The 23765-nt window shown below is 38.9% G+C and overlaps 1 protein-coding gene across 2 annotated transcripts; it reads left to right on the forward strand.

Annotated features, from left to right (window-relative positions):
• The first annotated feature begins 19999 nt into the window (after positions 1-19999).
• Positions 20000-23450, forward strand: LOC122024021 (E3 ubiquitin-protein ligase WAV3-like). 2 transcript variants are annotated; one of them, XM_042582517.1, is made up of 3 exons: positions 20000-20525; positions 20597-21093; positions 21260-23450. In XM_042582517.1, the coding sequence occupies exons 2-3, from the start codon at positions 20752-20754 to the stop codon at positions 23231-23233; spliced, it is 2316 nt and encodes a 771-aa protein (XP_042438451.1). In that variant the 5' UTR covers positions 20000-20525; positions 20597-20751; the 3' UTR covers positions 23234-23450. The 2 variants fall into 2 exon arrangements, with proteins under 2 accessions (XP_042438451.1, XP_042438452.1); XM_042582518.1 differs by having other exon boundaries at positions 20000-20486.
• The last annotated feature ends 315 nt before the right edge of the window (positions 23451-23765 follow it).

The following is a 23765-nucleotide window of genomic DNA, read 5'->3' on the forward strand; positions in this document are numbered from 1 at the left end:
TTGCATAGCTATAATCCAATCTGGGTCTAGTAGGGATTCTTCCACAGTTTTGGGTTCAATTTTTGAAATTAATGAAATTTGACTTAGGTTTCTAAAAGATGATCTGGTTTGAACTCTTAAGTATGGGTCACCAATTATTTGATCAGTTGGATGATTTGGGTTTACCCTTATTGTTTTAGGAGGTTGATTCTCTTGATGTTGTTCCTCTTCTTCATGACTTAGAGTTTGGTTGGTTTCTGGAACACACTCAGGTGGTTGTGTAGGTTCGATGTCTTGTGTAGTTTCTTTAAATTTTACATTAGTAGTTTCTTCAATTTTTAAGGTAACCTTATTATAAATTCTGTAGCCTCTACTATTTAGGGAATATCCTACGAAAATTCCATTTTCAATTTTAGAGGTGAATTTTCCTAAGTGTTCTCTTGTATTTAAGATAAAAACTGGGCACCCAAATACCTTAAGATATTTTATGTTTGGTTGTTTATTATAGAACATTTCGAAGAAGATTTTGTTATGAGTTTTGTTTATTGTTGTTCTGTTCTGTACGTAGCAGGCTGTACTAACGGCTTCTGCCCAAAAGTATTTAGGTAGGTTATACTCATTTAACATTGTCCTAGAAGCTTCAAGTAAGGTTCTATTTTTTCTTTCTACAATTCCATTTTGTTGGGGGGTTTTAGGACATGAGAACTCATGATGGTAACCATTTTCTAGACAAAAACTATTAAAGTTGTGATTTTTAAACTCTCCCCCATTGTCACTCCTAATTCTTTTAATTTTAATATCTTTTTCGTTTTCAATCTGTTTGCAAAAATTTGTAAAAATTTCAAAAGTTTCATCTTTATGTTTTAAGAATTTTACCCAAGTAAACCTAGAATAATCGTCTATAATTACTAAACAATATAAGTTTCCATTTATGGATTTGACTCCATGGGAGTCAAACAGGTCTAAATGTAGAAGTTCTAAGATTGAGTTAGTTTGTGGTTGATTTGTTTGTTTGTGGGTTGATTTAGTTTGTTTGCCTTGTTGACAAGCATTACATATGGTTGAATATAAGTTAGGTAACTTTGGTAAGCCTTTTACAAGTTCATTTAGTTTACTTATATTTCTAAAGTTGGTGTGAGACATCCTCCTATGCCATAACCAAGTTTCTTCTTTTTGTGTTAAATAGCACTTAATGGAAGAAATGGTTAAGTTGATGACATAGATGTTGTCTTTTCTAAAATCTTTTAGGCTTATGGTAGGATTATCTAGATGTTTGATTAAACATTCTGTAGATAGAAATTTGACCTTATACCTAGTATCACACAATTGACTTATACTTAGAAGATTATATTTAAAGTTTTCAACAAGTAAGACATTTGTAATTATAAAGTCTAATTTTAACTCAATATTACCTATACCAATTACCTTGAGTTTGCCGTTGTTTCCAAAGGCAACTGTTCCTAGGCTTTTGCAAGTGAGTTGAGTGAACTTGGTGTGATCTCCAGTCATATGTTTGGAGCAACCACTGTCCAAAATCCACTTGGTTTCCTACAGTAAGTAGGATTTAAAGTTAGTCTTTTGAGCATGCATTATTTAAGTTTAAAATTAGCTTTAAGTTTAAAGTTTTGAAAAATAATTTTTAAGTTTAAAAATCTTGAAAATAATTTTTTAAATTAAAATTTTGAAAATAATTTTTTTTAAGTTTAAAATTAAAATTTTGAAAATAATTTTTAAGTTTAAAATTAGAATTTTGAAATTAATTTTTAGGTTTAAAATTAAAATTTTGAAATTAATTTTTAAGTTTAAAATTAAAATTTTGAAATTAATTTTTAAGTTTAAAATTAAAATTTTGAAATTAATTTTTTTGAAAGTTTAAAATTAAAATTTTGAAATTAATTTTTAAGTTTAAAATTAAAATTTTGAAATTAATTTTTAAGTTTAAAATTAAAATTTTGAAATTAATTTTTAAGTTTAAAATTAAAATTTTGAAATTAATTTTTAAGTTTAAAATTAAAATTTTGAAATTAATTTTTAAGTTTAAAATTAAAATTTTGAAATTAATTTTTAAGTTTAAAATTAGAATTTTGAAATTAATTTTTAAGTTTAAAATTATAATTTTGAAAATAATTTTTAAGTTTAAAATTAAAATTTTGAAATTAATTTTTAAGTTTAAAATTAGAATTTTGAAATTAATTTTTAAGTTTAAAATTAAAATTTTGAAATTAATTTTTTTTGAAAGTTTAAAATTAAAATTTTGAAATTAATTTTTAAGTTTAAAATTAAAATTTTGAAATTAATTTTTAAGTTTGAAATTAATTTTTAAGTTTAAAATTAAAACCTTATTCATCTCACCCGATCTATATTTTCAATCAGGGAATCCTATGATTTCGTGAGATGAAATTGGATTTTTAATTATGGAGTTTTGGTTTAACGTGTGTTAGATTCAGATTTAGTTTTTGTTTCCACAAATAGGCATTCTTCGGATAAACTTCTAAGCTTGGTGAGTCACATGGACATCATTAGAAGTAACCAACCTTTCGAGGTTTTCCGAATAGTCCTATCCACGGAACTTAGAACTAAATCTTGGTCTAACTGGATAGGATTCATTTAAGGGTAGCTTCGGTCAGTTCCACTTGGCCAAATGCACCAGATCGAAGCCATATCTTTCTAGACATGCGATGCCCAAGCTTCCCTAACGTACTATCATCCAAAAATTTCACCAGTACCATGATTCAAGTTAAACTTGGTCTCTTTTTAACTAATCCTAATTACCCTGCCGGGTTAATTTGTTTTGGGTTACCCTGTCGGGTAGGTTAGTTTTGGAGGTGCCAGCTATTCTGGAGCCTCCCCCTGAATTATTGGCCATTAATTTAGATTTTGGTTTTAGGCTTGTGTCGATTCTTTTTATAGTTATAGTTAACTTGGTGATAATTTTGTTGATTTTTAAACTGTTTAGATTTTGAATTTGATTTAGGTTTGTATTTTGGATTTTGGTTTGGTTTATACACTTTTATATAATGTATTTTTTCTTTAGGTATATAATATTGATTAAGTCCTACTTGCGTGGTCAGACACGCTTTCGGAACCCAAGCTAAATTGGTTGACTTGTATTGGGTTATTAATGATTTGAAGGTTTTATTTGAATTTGACTTATATCCTAGTCCGGTTTTATTATAACATGCTTTTTGATTATTTAGGATTAGGTCTAAATTTTTTGATCTTGTTGTGAATTTTTCTAACATCTCCTTTAAATTGTTTATTTCATTTTTTAATGATAAATTCTCCTCCTCAAGTGTTAGATCTTGAGTTGGATTCAAATTTTTTAATTGTTCCTTGAGGTTCTGATTTTCCTCAAGAAGTAATTTGTTCTCATTTTCTACTTTGGTTAATTTACTATTTAAACAAGAAATGATTCTAAAAAATTTTTTGTTTAAATTAAAATATACCTCATTCGAGCCTTCGGAAACGAGTACGGACTCGTGGCTTGTTTCGGGTTCGGACCCGTCTTCATCTTCTGACTCATTTTCAGTTTCGGCTTCGCGGGCCATTAGTGCAAGGTGGCTCTGATGTTTCTGCTCTTCTTCCTCCGATTCGTCCGAGGAGTCGTCCCACGTTGCTTTGAGTGCTTTCTTTTTGGTTGGCTTTGGTTTGTCGAACTTCAGTTTTGGACATTCGTTCTTGTAATGTCCCTTTTTGTTGCAGCCGTAGCAAGTCACGTTCTTTTGTTCTGAGGGAGAGCTGATCTTTTGAAGGTCCTTTTTCCTGAAGCTCCTCTTTCTCCTGGTGAACATTTTTCTTACCAAGTTCACCAGGTGTTCTTCGTCTTCGGAGTCGTGGTCAGATTCTTCTTCAAATTCAGGCTTGCTTTTCTTTTCTTTGGAGGAACCTGCAAATAGAGCTATACCTTTCTCGACTCCAGCATTAGTTTGTTCGTGTAATTCTAATTCACATAAAAGCTCATCTAATTTTAAGTTAGAAAGATCCTTAGAAATTTTGTAGGCATCCACTATTGATGCCCACAAACTATTACGTGGAAAGGCGTTTAATGCGTACCTTATTAAGTCTCTGTTCTCCATTTGGTGGCCTATTGCATGAAGCCCGTTGAGGATGTCCTTGATCCTCGCGTGTAGTTGATTCGCTGTTTCTCCTTCCTGCATTTTTATATTAAAAATCTTATTTAGAAGCAGGTCTCGTTTTGTTACCTTAGCGTCGCTCGTTCCCTCGTGCAGTTCGATCAGCTTGTCCCATAGCTCTTTAGCGTTTTTGTGTGGACCGACTCTGTTCAGTTCTTCTCTTGTCAATCCGCACTGTAGAGTGTTGATCGCTTTATTTTCTGTTGATGCTTTTTTCTTGAGATCTGCTATCCAGTCTTCAGGATCCACTAGATTCCCGACATTGTCCACTGGAATTTTGTAGGGTCTCGTAATGCTCATCCACTGGTCGAAGTCTGTTTTGAGGTAAACCTCCATGCGCTTCTTCCAGTATGGAAAGTCGTCCCCGTTGAAGAGTGGAGGTCGTACTGTGCTGAATCCTTCTTGTTGGGACATTCTGTGCACAGGTAAATAACCAAAAAATATCCCAAGACTTGGTCTTGGATTAGTAATGCGGGAAGAAAAAAAACTAGATTCGTGTTGCACTAATTTAAATTGATTAGAGAAATATTAAGTTAACGAAACACCAGTTTTAAAATTAAAAAAAAACAAAAAAAATTCACCCCTGTCTGATTGGTGGCTTGCTCTGATACCACTTGTAGGACCGTTAGATTCGATAGAGGGGGGGTGAATATCGATTCGAAAAATAAGAGTTTAAACGCAGCGGAAAAATAAAATAGACACAGATGTTTTTATTTCGTTCGGAGCCTGTGACGACTCCTACTCGAAGGCCCGTGGTCCTTGACCACTTTCGTTGGGCAATCACTAACAAGTCGAAATATAATTACAAAATAAGTACAGGAAATGCTAATGACAATAAAGCAATACCGACAAAGAAAATTAAATAAAAACCGGAGGAGCACTTTTGTCGGAGCGTTGTTGACGTCGCACTTGAACGTCGAGCAGCAAGACCAGCAGTAGAAGAGTTCTCAGTAAAAATTGATTGATCTGAAGCTCCTGTCTGGGGCTTCTTTTATATGCTGTTCCAGGCGCCTGGATCCCTTCCGGGCGCCTGGAATGTGACGTAGCTGCACAAACCATGATGCTCCACGTGGCGACGACTCGGCTGGATAGAATTCGCCTTCCGGGCGCCCGGATCCCTTCCGGGCGCTCGGACCTTCGGGCGCCTGGACCACCTTGTTTCAGAAAACTCCCTTTTCCTGCAAAACAAAGTTAGTCCGAGGCAAATATGTATCCTGTAAAACAGATTGTTAGCACAGTTAAAGTTTAACAGATGGATAAAAAAGAGTATGACTTAGATTCCGTCTTTCCGAGACCGGAATCTAGTCACGATCTCGACTTAGACATCCGAAATGGACCTAAGCCGGATCGACGCCTAATGTCCCCTTCCCGGGAACGCGTCCTCACGTCACTCCCCTCCGGTGACTTATTACGGCGTCCGGTCAGCCCGTCGACCCGTCTGGACTTCTCGCCAAGCGTCCGGTCAGCCCGTCGACCCGCTTGGACTTCTCGCCAGCTATCCGGTCAGCCCGTCGACCTAGCTGGACTTCTCGCCAAGCGTCCGGTCAGCCCGTCGACCCGCTTGGACTTCTTGCCAGACATCCGGTCAGCCCGTCGACCTGTCTGGACTTCTCCTGCACACTCGATCAAAGTGTCAGACAACAACAAGACTAACTTAACCTATTTGTCATTCATCAAAACATGGGTTAAATCGTTAGTGCTAACCGCACCAACAAATACTAGCTAAATCTTGTCGATTAGAAGATTTTGATAAAATTAAAATTGAGAATGAAAAATTGCAAAAAGAGATAGAAACTTTGAAAAATCACACATGCTCAAATATTCAACATATTAGAAAATATAGTTGATTGAATTGGTACCTTAAATACCATAAGGGCCAAATTAAGAAAATTTCATAGAAATACATACCTAAGAAATTTTTAATTAACCCAGTAAGAAGGACCCTATATTGGTTCTAAAATCATATTTGGATTGAACATTTTTAAATTATGACTTTCAGAGTAAATTAAATATAAATTTTTTTAAGAGGCTTTGTCTAGAAAGTGATTATTGTTCCAATATCTAAGAAGGTCTAGTGCCTCGCCATAGCCTGGAAGCCAATTATTGAAATAAATATTTAATTGACTAACTGTTAAACATTTAGAAGTTATAAAAATACCTTAATTTTATGTTAAAAATTAATTAAATATTTTTTTATTCTTATCTTTTAAAATATTTAGAAATTTCTTTAGTTTTACTCTTAGACTTTCAAAGGAATTCCATTTTTAATGTGATCAAAAGAGGGAGTAGGGAAGAACAAGTCTAGAGAGTACTTGCAAAAAAAATTTCTTGCAAAAAGAGTTAAAAAAATTTACCTGGAAATTTTTTAGTAAAAAAAAGTTTTTATTTTATTTAGAAAAATTGTCTTACTTGCAATTTTTGTACTTGCAAAAATTAGAAATTTTTTTTAATTACCCTAACTTAACTTGGGTTTGATCACATCAAAAAGGGGGAGATTGTTGGTACTCTGTGGTAGTTTTAATGTGATCAACCAAGTCAGGTTAGGTCCTGTTAGTGTTTAACCCTTGTGTCTAAGTGTATAGGAGCTTAGGAACACAAGAAGTTAAGTGAAAAACACAGCTAGAGAGAAGGATGGCACGGGAAGGGAACTGATGGACTCGGTGTATCCGAGGGACAAGATGCTACGAAAGAGTACACCGGTGGACGAGAAGGACGTGCGCGACGTTCTAAGAGACGAGAAATCGAAGTGGAAGCCTACTCAAGGAGAAGACCGGGAAATGAGTTCGGGTGAGTCCTATCCCGGATGGCCGAGATCACCCACGTGATCGGAGCAGCAGAAGAGCAAAAAGAAGGCTAAAAATATTGCTAGAGGCGCCTTCAAAGGGAGTTGAAGGCGCCTCCATGCGCCTCTGCACCTTCACTGTGGAAGGCACCTTCCATGGATGGAGGGCGCCTTGGATGAACAGTACGAAGGAGCCTTCCAGCCCCATGGAAGGCGCCTTCGACCAGGCTGAGTTTAGCCGTTGCCAAAGGATAAAGCTTTATCCTTTGGCGCCTCGTTAGAGGCGCCTTCCAGCCTGTTGGAGGCACCTTCTAGTCATGGATAACTTTTTCCATGGGCTATAAAAAGACCCTTAGACTTAGGAAATGAAAAACAACTTCTGTATTTATTTCCTAGCTACTTTCCGAGCTTTCAACGAGTGTAAGAGGCTTCTCCGCCTTCAAAGAATGAGATCTTTAGTGCTTTTACTTACCTTAGATTAACAACCTCCCCAGTTGTAACCAAGTAACTCTTTTAGCCTCATTTTTTTATTTGTTCATTTACTCTATTTTTTTTACTAGTCTGAGTTAAAAGTTCGAGGAAGGTTTTTCTTAGCAGCCAGTTCACCTCCCCTTCCTCCAACCTACCTGGGCCAACAATTTTGGAGGAGTGAACTCCAAGAAAGTGTGACTGAAATAATATTTTTGGTCGATTGCGCATGGTTGATAGGACTAGCATATTTAGATGACCAAAGTATATGTTTCTTACACAATTTCACTTTACTATTCTATCTATTGTATTAACTTAGTATTGTAAGAAAGTCTTAATAGATTGGGTTAATCAGACACAAAGAAAAAGAAAAAGTAAAAATCCAAATAGGTCAGTTAAATAGGATGTTTAGGAAGTAAATAAGGTAATTTATAGAGAGGTCTTTTAGTTATGGAAGGTCATAAGGACACGCCCCAGTTGGGATAACTTTAGGTGTTGATCTGACTAAAAAACCAAAGGAAGTTTCTAAGTCAAGATCAAACAGGTCTAACTGTTAGACTCATTCATGCATAATTATATTGTTTCTAATCCTATTTTGCATAACTACTATTATTATTGTGCTAACTATTGGGGTTGTAAGGTTGTAAACAAAATTTCACATTAAAAATACATAAAAAAAGATCATGGACTTATAAAAAAAAATATCCCCATTAGTTTGAGTTCTTTTGGGTAAAGCTAAAAAGTAAAACCATAAGGGCTTAAGATCAAAGTGGACAATATCATACCATTATGGAGATATCTAAATTCCTTCAGTTCTAACAATTGGTATCAGAGCCCAGATTTCTAAAAGGTCTAACTGTCAACTATACACAAGATCTATAGTCTAATTGAGATATATGAGTAAAATATTAACCTCGTGCAAAGAAAGTGGGGGCTCCTATGTCCATATTAAGAGAACTAGACATCAAATAGAAAGTCTTGATGGACAACTAAGCAAAGAAGCCCTAGTTGCGGCTAGGCAAGGAATACCTAGTAAGTTAGTTAGACTGAGGGGCAAGAAAGTCCTAGTAGGTCGGGTGGATCGAGGGGCAAGAAAACCTAATAGGTCAGGACCGAGGGGTAAGAAGACCTAGTAGGTTGAGGATCAGATGTTAAATGAATAGGCTTTTCTGCATGAGAGGGGTCTTGTGGTCCTTTGTTTGAGGAAGGCTTGTTGGGGTTGCAAATTGTTAGTTAGAGCCCTAGAGTCAATCATATGATGATTGCTGTATGGACTCATTGTATCATATTCCTATGTATATAAAGGCATTTATTTTGGTTATTATACTTACTTGTATTGGTGCCAAATAACTAAGTATAATAGCGTCCTTGAGTAGAATGTTCTTATCTATATCAATCAATTGGTTGAATCGATAGTGAGATGATATAGAGAACACTACTCTTAATCATTCCTAGTCAAGTATTAACATTCAGGGACAATGTTAATGCGACGAGAATAGCATATAGGTCAACTCGATGACTTGATCTCACAAGTCATGGATATAGAGATTTCAAGTTGACAAATGGGTATGCATTGGAGAATGTATACTGAATGACTCGTCATGAGAAAGTATCATGGATCATTATATGAGTGTCATATACTTTCTCATGTGGCTATTAGTATGACTATTAGTCCTTGGACCTGAAGTCACCATGGTTCCCTACATAAGGAGTTGCATACTTTGGCTTCGTCAAATGTCACCCGTAACTGGGTGGACTATAAAGGCGATTACTGAGTATGTAACAAATTATGTAGAGGGATGTGAGTGATGTAGATGGGATCTATCCCTCTTATATAACAGGAGTGACATCGTTATTCTTGATAGAGTGAGACCACTAAGTGCATGGTCATGCCCAAATGAGTCAATATGAGATATTGAGCTCATTTGATTATAGTGAGTCTACTTAAAGTTCAAGATTTAGATTGATCAGAGGATGACACCGTCTATGCCTCAAATTGATCAATCTAGATGTCAAGGATAGAAGGACACTTGTCATATATTGTGAAGAGTCACAATTAGTAGTCACAAGGTGATGTTAGATCTCAACATTCTTGTAACTTGGGTAGTAATGATGTGTTGCTAGATACCGCTCATTACTTATGCTTCTAAATGAGTTTAGGAGCATTGCCAAAGTTACAAGAACCTATAAGGTCACACACAAAGGGTAATTAGATGGAGATTAGGTTCATATGATGAACCAAGAGGATTAGGTTCATGTGATGAACCAAATTGGATTAAGATTAATCCAAATTAAACTAATTGAGTTGGACTCAATTTGATTCATGTGTCCAATGATTCTAATTTAGACTTGGATTCATTGAGTCAATTTAATTCAATGAATAGAGGTTCATTAAATTAAAATTGACTTGAACCAATGGTTAGATTTGATCAACCATGGGAGAGAAGTGGTCAAGTTTGACTTTGTTGGTGCAAGCTGCACCAGAATCAAACCTGAGTTTTGATGCTGTCAAAGGTTCAAGTTAAGTCTTGTTATGATCTAACAAGTTGACTGAGTGTGCAGGATGTTTACTCAACCGGGAAAGTCCTAGCTGGAGGCTAGGCGGAGAAATCTTAGCAGATCGTTGAACCCAGGTGCAAGTCCAAGTGGGTCGAGGGGACCCGAAGCTTGGCAGAGTGATCGAGAGGTCTGGAGGACTGAAGATCGAAGGAAAAGTCTTGGGGAGTCAATCAAGGCTGCGTGAAAAGTCCAAACTAGATCTGGAGGATCAAAGTTTGGCAGGTAGGTTGAGGTAAACAAACTGGAGGAGCGACAGTGAGGTCGGGTTCCGAGGTCGGGTTCCCGAAGGGAACAACCTTAGGTCGCTGATCCAACTGAAGAAACCGGGAAGGTTTCCAAGTTGAGATCAAGAACAGTTCTATTATTCTTTTATTTCTCATTATTATACTATTGTGCTAATATCTGTGTTGCAGGTTGTTTTGGTCTAACATCTGTATTGCAAGTTATTTTAGTCTAACACTGTCTTGCAGGTTAAGTTGGATCGGTCGACTGAACCAAAGGATCGGTCGATCGAACCAAGTAAGATCAGCACATAAGTCAGTCCAGATCAGAATTGAGCCAGAATCGGATCAAAGCCTAATCGGTCGACCGAACCGTAAGATCGATCGACCGAACCATGATGACTCAGCCTAGCCAGTTCATCAGCACCGATCATCAGCAAAGGAAAGATGGGCTGATCGGTCGATCGAACCCAGGGATCGGTCGACCGATCCAATCAACATTAAAGCTGCATTAAATCAAGATCACGGCAAATTCTGACGAACAAGGAAAAAGCTTGTTCGGTCGACCGAAAAAGGGGTTCAGTCGACCGAACCATTAAAGACCAGTAAATGCAAAAGATCGAGCCAGCTTCGAACTTCAGTCAAGAAGGAAGGGAGTGGGTTCGGTCGACCGAACAGTGGGATCGGTCGACCGAACCTCCAGTACATCTATAAAATCAGGCTCGAATACAGAGGCCAGTGTAACAATTTTCTGATCAAAAATTCCTGTTCTGCAAGCGACTCGTTCTCATCTGTGCAGCAAGCTACATCATCCAGAAGTGTCGACCTAAGCTACATCTTCAATTTAGTTGTCGGTAAAATTTATTTTAAGCTTGCATTTGTAATTCATTTAAGCAAGATAGTAGGGTGTTACTATCTTGCTCCGTTCTACGATCTGCTTCTTTCCGAAGAATTTCGGAAAGAAGAGTTATAGTGGTTTGCTCACCGGTGCGGTCAAGGACCGCGACCCCTCGAGTAGGAGTCGAGCTAGGCTCCGAACGATGTAAACAAACTGTCTCTATTTACTTTCCGCTGTGCATGACTTTGATTTGAAAGAAAAGAATAGTTTTAAAAAGCGCGATATTCACCTCGCCCCTCTATCGCTCCAAACGATCTATCAATTGGTATCAGAGCGGGTTAGCTCTGAAATTTCTTAACCGATTTTCAAAGCATTTTTAAAACTTTTTCTTTTCTGTTAGAAATATTTTTTATTCTATTTTCTTCTCAAGCACTACTAATCCCAAGACGAGAGTCTTGGAAATATTTTTCTTAATTTTTTCTTTGCAAGGATGATGAACTCATATCAAGAAGGCTATAGTACGGTCCGACCTCCACTATTCAAAGGAGAGAATTTCATTTACTGGAATAATAGGATGGAGTGCTACTTAAAGTCCGACATTGTCTGGTTCACAGTTCTGAAAGGCTATACTCCCCCAATGAAGGACGGAACAACTCTAGAACCAGAAGAATGGACTCCTCAGATGATCAAGAAGGCACAACTGAACTATAAAGCAATCAATACCATTCAGTGCGGGCTCACGATGGAGGAGTTGAATAGAGTTGGTCCCTACGACAACGCCAAAGAATTGTGGGACTCGATAGTCCAACTACACGAAGGAACGGACGACTCGAAGGTAAACAAACGTGACCTACTTTTAAACAATTTGTTAAATATAAAAATGTTTCCTAGAGAGACGGCTTCGCAACTACACGCTCGACTGAAGGATATCCTCAACAGTCTTCACCTAATCGGACACAATCTCGAAAATCGTGACATAATAAGGTACGCTCTGAACGCCTTTCCGAGGAATGCTTTGTGAGCATCGATTGTAGATGCTTACAAAGTTTCTAAGAATCTTTCAATTCTCAAGTTAGACGAGTTATTCTGTGAATTATAACTACACGAGCAATCTAACATGAGCCATGGCGAGAAAGGTGTTGCTTTGTATGCAGGGCCGAGCAAGGAAACAAAATTAAAAATGAAGATCGAGTTAGAAAGCGAGTCAGACTCTGACTCAACTAACGAAGAAGAATTAGTCAACATGGTCCGAAGACTGTTGACTAAGAAGAAGTTTAGAAGAAGCACTAAAAAGACTCCACCAAACAAGATCCAAAACAAATCAGAAATGATTTGCTATGGATGCAACAAGAAGGGGCATTTCAAAAATGAATGCCCAAATCTGAAAGAAGAAAGACCCAAATCGACAAGACGGAAGAAGGCTCTTCAACCGACATGGGACGAAACCTCTTCTGACGAATCCGATGCGGAACAAACGAAGCACTCGAGCCATCTCACATTTATGGCAAGAAATGAAGATTCCAACTCCGAGTCCGAAGAAGAATACAAGTCCGAGATTGACCTCGATTCCGAGAGAAGCCCCGGATTGGAAGATCCAAATATGGTAACGATTTATTCCAAGTCTAATTTGCTTAAAGTAGTTAAATGTTTGTTTAAAAAATTAGCAAAATCGGAAAAACAAAATGACTTGTTACTTAAGGAAATAGACCACCTTAAGCAACAAGTTAACTTGAGTAACTCGACTAACCAAGTTTAAATCGGAACTTCGACTCAAGTTGAAAAACTTGAGGAAGAAAATTCCGATTTGAAAGGTCAAGTCGAGCGACTCAAGAAAACTTTTGAAAGGTTCAAAATGGGATCCAAGTGTCTAAATATGGTACTTGGATCACAACGAGCCATGTACAACAAATCGGGGTTTGGCTATAAACCAAACAAAATAAACAAATCATACATGTCTCTAATCAGTCAAAATGTTAGAAGTCAAGTCCAAGCATGGGTTCAAACAAAAACAGTTAACCAAACCAATTAAACCAAATCACTACTTGGTCCCTAAGAGTCAAATCCATTACTTAGATAGACCTTATCTAAGCTATGACTCAGGGGGAGCAATTAGAAAAATAATCCAACCAACTTGATTAAACCAAACTCAATACTTAGGCTTAGGATTATTTTTCTGCTTAGAACGGTTAGATGAAAAAGGATTACCAAACCCTACAACATAGCACCGGAATGGATTGGGATAATAGTACGTCAAGGAAACTTTGTCGAATGCATGTCTAGGCTGAATATGGAATTCTACCTGGTGCACTAGACTCAGTGGATCTGACCGAAGCTACCCCAGTCAAACATGGGCTAGTTAGACCAAAATTTAGTATTAAGTTTTTTGAGTGGGAACAATTTGGAAAGCTTTCAGCAAGTGGTCTAATGATATTCAAGTAAGTCGTACGCCTCGCCACTGAACTGAAAGCTTATCCTTAGGGCGCCTGCTTGATTAACTCAAAACTAAGTTTGAATCTAACATGGGTTCAATAATCTCTTTCAATAAATTCAAAATTAATTAAAATCTAATTCGAACTAAAAAAAATTATTTTAAAAACTTAATTAAAATTATTTTAAAACTTAATTAAAATTATTTAAAACTTAATTAAAATTATTTTAAAACTTAATTAAACTTATTTTAAAACTTAATTAAAATTATTAAAACTTAATTAAAATTATTTAAAACTTAATTTAAAATTATTTTAAAACTTAATTAAACTTATTTTAAAACTTAATTACACTTATTCTAAAACTTAATTAAACTTATTTTAAAACTTAATTAAAATTATTTTAAACTTAATTAAACTTATTCTAAAACTTAATTAAAATTATTTTAAAACTTAATTAAACTTATTTTAAAAAACTTAATTAAAATTATTTTAAAACTTAATTTAAATTATTTTAAAAACTTAATTAAAATTATTTAAAACTTAATTAAAATTATTTTTAAAAAAATTAAGTTCCGTCGACCGAACAATTGGTTCGGTCGACCGAACACTTTTTATCCCACATAGAGACTGATTCAATTATTCGGTCGACCGAACTGGTTTATCGGTCGACCGAAAACATAAAATCTCATCCGTTCAACTACCCTTCACCTTCCCTGTATCTGTGCCAAAATTAAAGTATCAGTCGACCGAACAGTTTTATCAGTCGACCGAACGTCTGCTCACCGTTCAAAAGTATGAGAAATTTAAGGGATCGGTCGACCGAACCCCTTATCGGTGGACCGATCAACCTCTATAAATACAGGTTTCGGCTGACCGAAAACCTCATCCCCCAAAATTCTCTTCTTTCTTTCTTTCCTGTATACGGAGCTTTTTCGCCGGTTTCAGTTCATCTAGCAGCCGACATTGCCTCGGTAACGATTTCTTTTAAATCTTTTAAAATATTTATGCACAATTATTTATTACTATTCTTTTATAGTGGAAAAAGTAGAGCCATTGCACAACGAGAGACTAGCTCTCTTAATCCCAGCCAAGACCCTCGGTTCTCTACCGAAGAATTACGTCAATCCTTTCCTAATAAGAAATTTAAGGTGTTAGGAACGCGTTGTTTAGATCTTCAATTCTATCAAACTTTCTGTCCTGAGGTCATAGACATTACACAACACTATCAACTTGACAGTATTGTCATTTGTCGTCATGCATATAATCCTATTTTGTGTTCTGAATTTTATCACAATCTGTGTGAACTCGATCCCCATCATTATAAGACTAAAGTTGCTTCTCGAGATATGTTATTTGATCTTGACATGTTTATTCGATTTCTACGGATTCGACCTTCGGTTAACCGTATCTTTTTTAGTAAGTCTCTTCCCGATCCGTTACCTGCTCCTTTCTCTCATCTGACCCTTGACATCATGTATGCCGACTTCTTTGAGGGACCTCGTCCTAAAAAGATGTCAATTGTACCTCTTAGTCCAAAAGATAATGCTTTTTATAAGATGGTTGTGTCTTGCATTTATCCATTATCATATGGAGATCAGGGCGTCTTACGTCCAGTTCATCTTTTTCTGATGTATGCTCTCAGACATAGACTAGACTTTGACTTAGGTTATTGGGTATACAGATCTATCATTTACTATTCAGGGTACAACACTTTTTATAAGGTTCATATGGTTCAGTGTCATGTTCTTACTGCCTATATTGCTTCTCTGGGTGTGGGTGTTCATCGGGGTGAGTTGATTGAGTTGTCAGATTTTGATCTTGTCGGGGTTAGGCAATTGTCCTTGGCTGGGATTAAGACGAGCGCCGAAGGGCTTGTGTACAAACGAACTCATCCACACTACATCCCACCGGCTGTCGACAACCCTATTGATAAGGATGATTCGATCCCGGTTACTGCGCCTCCTCCTGTGGTTATTGATCCTGGATTTGCCATGACACCCTTCTTTGATTTTCCTCAAAACAGTTCATATGCTCCTCCTCCTCCTCCAACTAGTGACTTCTTTACCCGTCTGCGAGATGATATTTTTAGTCGCTTTGACTCCTTGGAAACAAAAATGGATGATCAGTACAGCTCTCTTCAGGGACAAATTGCTTATTTTTGTCAAGAGATGATAGAGTGTACTGATGCTTTAGAGAAGGAGCAGCGGAGGATGTTTGATTATTATCGAGATGATAAGGATGAGAATGAGGATGAGTGATTCTGGGGATCTGTTGTTTGTAACTTATTAACTTGAATTATGACTATGTTTAATCTTGAGGAATTTCTAGTTAATCATGTTTTTTTTCTAAATTTTATAGAATAGGTTTGTTTGTTTTGGAAATTATTACTTAGTTTATCTTTCAAAATTATTTTTGTAAAAGTTCCCTTTCAAATTTTTCGTTTTCAAAATTTCTTTCAAATTATTTTAAATTTTCTGGAGTGGCTTAGGTCTTACCGTAGAATTGCATGATCTTATAGTTCTAGGAGCCAGCATCTCACAAGCACAGTAGGATCCCTTGTTTGTAAACTTAGAATGGGTGAGATGCTTAGGACCTAGCCCTAGATTTCAGATGCTTATGTCAGTGCATCGCTATAAATCTGGGCTTTAAACAACATATATTGATCAATTTGAGTTAACTGGCTAGTAAAAACCTGGTTAGTACTAAATACTCAAATTGACCAACTTGAGTCAAATTGCTACTATCTTGTGATAGCTAGCCTTGGACAAGGGTTGGACATTTCATCATAAGGACAAATTTTTCCTTTGTTTTTCTATATCCATGCTTGGACTTTAGGAATTTGTCAATTTTAGGGGGAGCTTCAAAACAAGAATTTTTTTTAGCTTATATTATTTTTACTTAGTGATCAAATTACCTTCAAAATATTATTTTTCAAAAATTCATTCTTTTCAAAATATTTTTTTCAAAATATATTTCTTAAAATTCATTCTTTTCAAAATAATTAAAATAAAAAATACATTCTTTTCAAAATATTTTTTAAATTTTATTCTTTTCAAAATATTTTAAAATGTTATTTTCAAAATGTTTTTCAAAATTCAAGAGTTTTTTTATGTTTTTCAAAATTCATTCGTTTTCAAAATATTTTTTTCTAAATGTTTTTCAAATTTCAAAGTATATTTTTTATAATGTTGTTTAAAATTTATTCTTTTCAAAATATAAAATTTCAAATATTTTTAATTTCAAAATATCTTTCAAATTTTATTCTTTTCAACATATAATTTTAGAATTTTCAAAATATTTCTTGACTTAGTATATTTCTAGTAATGTTTTTCCAAATATTAGTAAATTCTTTGATAAGTCTATTCAAAATTTACTTGGTTTTTTGTTATGCCCCTATTTTTGATGTGTGCCAAAGGGGGAGAGATAGTGAATTCAGGGGGAGTTAGTTAATTCAAGGGAAAATTAAAAGTTAAAACTGCTTGTTTATTTACTTGTTGCATATTTTTAACTTAACTTTGAATCTTGGTTGCCAAACATCAAAAAGGGGGAGATTGTTGGTGCAAGCTGCACCAGAATCAAACCTGAGTTTTGATGTTGTCAAAGGTTCAAGTTAAGTCTTGTTATGATCTAACAAGTTGACTGAGTATGCAGGATGTTTACTCAACCGGGAAAGTCCTAGCTGGAGGCTAGGCGAAGAAATCTTAGCAAATCGTGGAACCCAGGTGCAAGTCCAAGTGGGTCGAGGGGGCCCGAAGCTTGGCAGAGTGATCGAGAGGTCTAGAGGACCGAAGATCGAAGGAAAAGTCCTGGGGAGCCGATCAAGGCTGAGTGAAAAGTCCAAACTAGATCTGGAGGATCAAAGTTTGGCAGGTAGGTTGAGGTAAACAAACTGAAAGAGCGACAGTGAGGTTGGGTTCCCGAAGGGAACAACCTTAGGTCGCTGATCCAACTGAAGAAACCGGGAAGGTTTCCAAGTTGAGATCAAGAACAGTTCTACTGTTCTTTTATTTCTCATTATTATATTATTGTGCTAATATCTGTGTTACAGGTTGTTTTGATCTAACATCTGTGTTGCAGGTTATTTTAGTCTAACACTGTCTTGCAGGTTAAGTTGGATCGATCGACCGAACCAAGTAAGATCAGCACATAAGTCAGTCCAGATCAGAACTGAGCCAGAATCGGATCAAAGCCTAATCGGTCGACCGAACCGTAAGATCGGTCGACCGAACCGTAAGATCGGTCGACCGAACCGTAAGATCGGTCGACCGAACCATGATGACTCAGCCTAGCCAGTTCATCAGCACCGATCAGCAGCAAAGGAAAGATGGGCTGATCGGTCGACCGAACCCAGGGATCGGTCTACCGATCCAATCAACATTAAAGCTGCATTAAATCAAGATCACGACAGATTCTGACGAACAAGGAAAAAGCTTGTTCGGTCGACCGAAAAAGGGGTTCAGTCGACCGAACCATTAAAGACCAGTAAATGCAAAAGATCGAGCCAGCTTCGAACTTCAGCCAGGAAGGAAGGGAGCGGGTTCGGTCGACCGAACAATGGGATCGGTCGACCGAACCTCCAGTACATCTATAAAATCAGGCTCGAAGACAGAGGCAAGTGTAACAATTTTCTGATAAAAAATTCCTATTCTGCAAGCGACTCGTTCTCATTTGTGCAGCAAACTACATCATCCAGAAGTGCCGACCTAAGCTACATCTTCAATTTAGTTGTTAGTAAAATTTATTTTAAGCTTGCATTTGTAATTCATTTAAGCAAGATAGTAGGGTGTTACTATCTTGCTCCGTTGTACGATCTGCTTCTTTCCGAAGAATTTCGGAAAGAAGAGTTATAGTGGTTTGCTCACCGGTGCGGTCAAGGACCGCGAGCCTTCGAGTAGGAGTCGAGCTAGACTCCGAACGAAGTAAACAAACTGTCTCTATTTACTTTTCGCTGTGCATGACTTTGATTTGAAAGAAAAGAATAGTTTTAAAAAGCGCGATATTCACCCCCCCTCTATCGCTCCAAACGATCTATCAGACTTGACTTGAGAGGGAAGATGAAAGGTCAAGTTTGACTTGACCATTGCCACCTCATTTGTGAGTTGGCATTAGGTGGGCCAATGATGATGTTCCACATCATCAAGGTTGGTTTATGTGTGTGCCACCTCATGAGGGAAATCAAGATTTGTGACTCTTGGAATTCCATGGAGTTTGTGACTCTTGAAATCAAGATTGACCTAACCTTCACAACTAACTGATTCATCTGACCCACTTGCCACAATCGATCCACTCAACACACTTGACCCAATTGATCCACCCAACTTGCCTACCTTGAGCGGTTCAATCGACTTTCCAAGGTTGTTCATCTCATCCATCTTGATTGGATTACCCTCTTCATTAGTTCACTTCATCTAGTTTGCCTCTTCAATTCGAATCGCTTGGCCTACACGGTTTCAACCCTTTCGTTTTGTCCAATAAGTGGGCCAATAACACTATCTAGGTTAAATTGGCTAAGCAAATTGAATTGACCAACCGAGAGACAAGCTAGACTACCAATCAAACAAATCGATAGAGGCCAAATAAATCAACTAGGCTAGACTAATTGTATAACTTAAGCAAGCTCGATAATTATTTGTCTTTTAAAGCTCTTTCTTATCTATCATTTGTAATATTCTTTATATCAAATACAAAATAATAATAATTATATAATTCCTTAACTATCTACATTAATCAAATTAAATTTTTTCCTTACAATTAACACAACTTAATCACTATTTTTCCCCTTCATTAGGAATCATCTCAATTTTATTGACCTCAAATTTTATATTTCCTTATACTTTCATGATCTTTTCTATATGTTTTCAATATGAAACCTTATTTATAATCATTACAACCTAACAATTTTAAACTTTAAATTATAAATCCTAATCTTACCCTAAACACATTACAATAACTACTAGGTAACGTCTATCCTAAACACATTATAATATTCACAGAGTAACTTCTACACGTGCTAAATAGCACAGGTCCATAGTACTTTCAAAATAAAATCATAAAAGGAGCACCTATTTAATTATTTTTTACAAAACACTTGTTGATGATTTGTAAAGTTTAAGGGCCCTTTTCTTTTTTCCTAGTTATTTTGCATTCCATAAAATTAGTACGAAACAACAAATAAAATAATTTACACTTCCAAGTTAAACTTTGATTGAAAATTTAAAAAGTATTATTTATGTTAAGTAATTTTTTATTATAATTACTTGATAATTTTAAACATGTCAAAATAACTTAAGTAATGATAACTTGAAACATAAATATTTTTGAAATATAAAGTATCTTTTTAATATATATTTTTAAAAATAGAATTTATTTTAACGATAATGAAATTAAAGATGATTTGCTACTTGAACTTATAAAAAGTAAGTAATTTAATACTGTTATTTAATTTTATCAAAATTGCTTAAAGTAAAAAATGATCCAATAATAATATAAACTATTTTCATATTAATTAAAATGGTAATAGTGTTAAACAGTCCTTTTTTATTTTTTGCTTAATTGTATTTTACCTCCGAAATTATTAGAATAAACAGAGCGGTCCAAAACGGCGAGGATTGGTATGGGTGAGTGTGGCAGCGTGTTCCCGGATAAACTCCAGTTGACTGTTGACGCCCTCCTCCTCCTCTCTCCCGCCCCGGTTAACCCACGCCGGCCATATCGAACCACGCAAGACGCAACCACCACCAGAAGCCCCCCTCCATATCCATCCTCCAGTCGCCACTTTGACTCATCGCGGTAAATCCCAACAGTGACAAGGGCCAGCATTAATATCGGCAAATGGAGTAGTTGACTGACAATAATGACCGCTCCAGCCTTGCGGACGGATTGCTGATCACTGATGGCTGATTAAGAAGAAGAAGAAAAAGACATCAGAGGAGCGTTTTTATTCTTTGTTTAATTTCGCGGGCGCAGCGTCGGAGAGAGGTTTATGGGATCCAGGAAGGAGAGCTACGAGTTAATTTTCTTTTACCGGCGAAATCTGTGTTGACGAGGACAGTTCCAAGTACCGCCTACCCTCTCCAGGTCCTGACAAAGGAGAGTAATTGATGGATTTGAGCAGCGGTGAAATTTAAAGCTGTCGATAAGGTTGCTTGTTGCAGAGGAATTAATTATTTAATCTCCTGTTGCTGCAGGAAGCTGAGTTATTAGCGTCCATGGCGATGGTGGTGAGGCGGCTGCAGTATATATGGGAATGGCGGATCTGGAAGAGGTGAACGGAAGAGGAAGAGAAGATTAGATAATTGAGGCGCAGCGTAGTGGAGGAGGGAAGCGCTGCAGGGAGAGAGGAATGGGAACGGGAGGGTGGCGGAGAGCTTTCTGCAAGGCGGTCCGGCGGGAAGCGCCGGAAGCGATGGCGGCGGAGGAGGCCGCCGCGACCCTCAGTCATGGCCCCAGTCCGAGGAGCTGCGCCAAGCTTGGATTTTTATCCGGCGGCGGAAGAGGAGGCAGTAACCCGCCCACGCCGCGGATGGCGACGCCGGAGCTAGGTGACCCGCCGGCCGCTGCGCACGCGTCGGACAGCTCCACTCCTCGGAGTCGCAGTCCAGCGCTGTTTCATAGGAAGGCCTTCTCCACCCCTTCGTCTCCGAGATCGCCTTCCAAATTTGCTTTCTTCAAGAACCTATCGAAGGTACCTTTTTCTTTGAATCGATCTGATCTGATGGTCGAAGAGATTCGCAGCTTTTGTTTGGCTGGGAGATTTGATTGCAGAATCATGGAGGAGGGCGTTGCAGTTGCTTTTTGGCTTTACGGCTTTTTGTTCTCATTTCTGAAGTGCACTTCTTGTTCTTCGGCAGAGCCGTTGCCGGATTTGTTCGCAGAGCCTGAAGGCGAGCCAAGAGATGCCGGTGTTTACGGCGGAGTGTTCCCACGCCTTCCACTTCCCCTGCATCGCCGCCCACGTTAGAAGCCACGGGGGCCTCGCGTGCCCTGTGTGCTCCGCCGCCTGGCGCCAGGCGCCCTTCCTTTCCGCCGTGCATCGCCGTGAGGAACGTACGGAGCCAAGAATGGCCGGCGAGGCGGAGAACCAGAATCCGAATCGGAGAAGCTCCGGCGTCGGCAGAAGTGGTACCGCCAAAGGCAGCAGAGTCGCCGTCGCGGATGCGTCTTCCGCCAAGGTCTACCACGACGACGAGCCATTGCTCCTTGCGCCGAAGACAAACCAAGCAGGCGGTGGGCGCTTTAATCCCATACCGGAAGCCGCCGACGAGGACGACAAGAACGAGGAAAGTGGCGACCAAGGCGAGCTCCATGGTCTCCTTCAGTCAACGCCGAAATCGCGGGTCGGCGGCGTCCATGTGATCGTTATGCCGCAGGCGGCCCTGCTGTCCGAAGGGCGGCGCCACCGGAACTACGTGGTGGCGATCAAGGTAAAGGCGCCGCCGTTGCGGTCTGCGCCTCTTCTCGATCAGACCCGCGGCCGCGCCCCGGTCGACTTGGTGACGGTTCTGGACGTGAGTCAGGGCATGACGGGAGAGAAGCTCCAGATGCTGAAGCGCGCGATGCTGCTGGTCGTGTCGTCGTTGGCCCCCGCCGATCGGCTGTCCATGGTGGCCTTTTCGGCCTCGGTGGGCGCCAAGAGGCTTCTTCCTCTCCGGCGGATGTCGAGGCAGGGCCAGCGCGCCGCACGGCAGATCGTCGAGCGACTCGTCGTAGTGGGCGGCGAGATCGGAGCTGCCACCACTGTCAGCGACGCCCTCAGAAAGGCTACGAAGGTGCTGGAAGATCGCCGGGAGCGCAACCCGGTGGCCACCATCATGCTCCTCTCCGACGCCGGGCAGCAGCAGCACCTCTGCGAGCAAGGACAGTCCAATGAAAGCAACATCCACATTAGCGACGAAACCGGCGGCACCGGCTTCGGCGATCTCCGGCCTCATTCACTGTCGACAACCACCACAGCTGTCGCCACCACTCGCTTCGCACATCTGGAAATCCCCCTCGAAGATGCCGACGGAGCAGAGGACGCACTGCAGAGGAGCCAAGGGCCGTCGGAGGACGCTTTCATCAAGTGCGTCGGCGGCCTCGTGTCGGTGGTGATGCAGGACGTCCGCCTCCAACTAATGTTCCCGTCAGGCGAAATCTGCGCCGTGTACCCCACCAGCGGCGGTTGCGGCGACGTGGTTATTGGCTCAGGGAGCTCTGTTCTCCGCATGGGGGATCTCTACGCAGAGGAGGAGAGAGAGCTTCTGGTCGAGCTGCGAGTGCCCATGCCAGCGATGGTGGAGACATCCAACGACCACCACCAGTTGACTGCCAAATGCAACTACTGCGATCCGACCACCCACGAGCTATCATTCGGAGACGAGCAGGTGCTTCCACTGCCGCCTCTCTGCCCGGAGCTCGGCGGAGCGTCCCTGAGGCTCCGCAACGTCTTTGTCTCAACCAGGGCGGTTGCAGAGTCGCGCCGCCTCGCGGAGCTCTCGGACTACACCACCGCCCACCACTTGCTCTCCTCCGCCCGCATGTTGCTGCTTCAGTCGGCTTCCGAAGTCCAGGACCACCATCTTGTCCGCAACCTGGACGCGGAGTTCGCCGAGCTACAGCAGCGCCGGCGCTGCCTGGCGCATCACCAGATTTACCATGATCAGCCGCAAGAGGAGGCGGCGCTCTCTCTGGCCGGGAGGCAGCGACGGAGGAGCGAATCCCCTGCGGAGCCGCTGACCCCGACATCGGCTTGGCGCGCCGCCGAGCAGCTGGCCAAGGTGGCCATCATGCGCAAGTCCATGAACCGGGTCAGCGATCTGCATGGGTTCGAGAACGCCCGGTTTTAGAAAAAAGACCGAACCAAATCCTTACATTTATATATCATAATTTTTTTTTTCCTTTTTCTTTTTGTAAACATTATTAGCAGAGAAGAAAATTGGAAAACTTCATGGAAAATCATTGTCAAAATTGTGACTTTGTAAGTTACAAACAATGGAAGAGAAGTGAAAACTTGTTCTTCTTTGCATAATAAATATATATAAGTTTTAAATTTTGAGTATAGTATCTTTACTAATTTATAAATACTCTTTCGTTTAGATGTGATGTTGGACTAAGTAACATTCTCCACTTGCATAATCTAAATATTAACATATAATATAAATGCTTTTGTTTAATTTAACTGATTTCTTTATTTAGTTTAATAAATTATGTTTTCTTAATTTATAATTTAAAGATGATGTTGATGAGGATAAATCGACTGAGATATTTTTTTGAGCTTTTTTTTTAAAAATAATATGAATATGAATCAATATATAATTTAATTATACGAAGTGATATCAGATTTAGTATATTAATTGAAGAAAAGGAAAAGAGAGAGAG

The sequence above is a fragment of the Zingiber officinale genome, chromosome 9B (genome assembly GCF_018446385.1).
Source record: "Zingiber officinale cultivar Zhangliang chromosome 9B, Zo_v1.1, whole genome shotgun sequence".
Taxonomy (NCBI): Eukaryota; Viridiplantae; Streptophyta; class Magnoliopsida; order Zingiberales; family Zingiberaceae; genus Zingiber; species Zingiber officinale.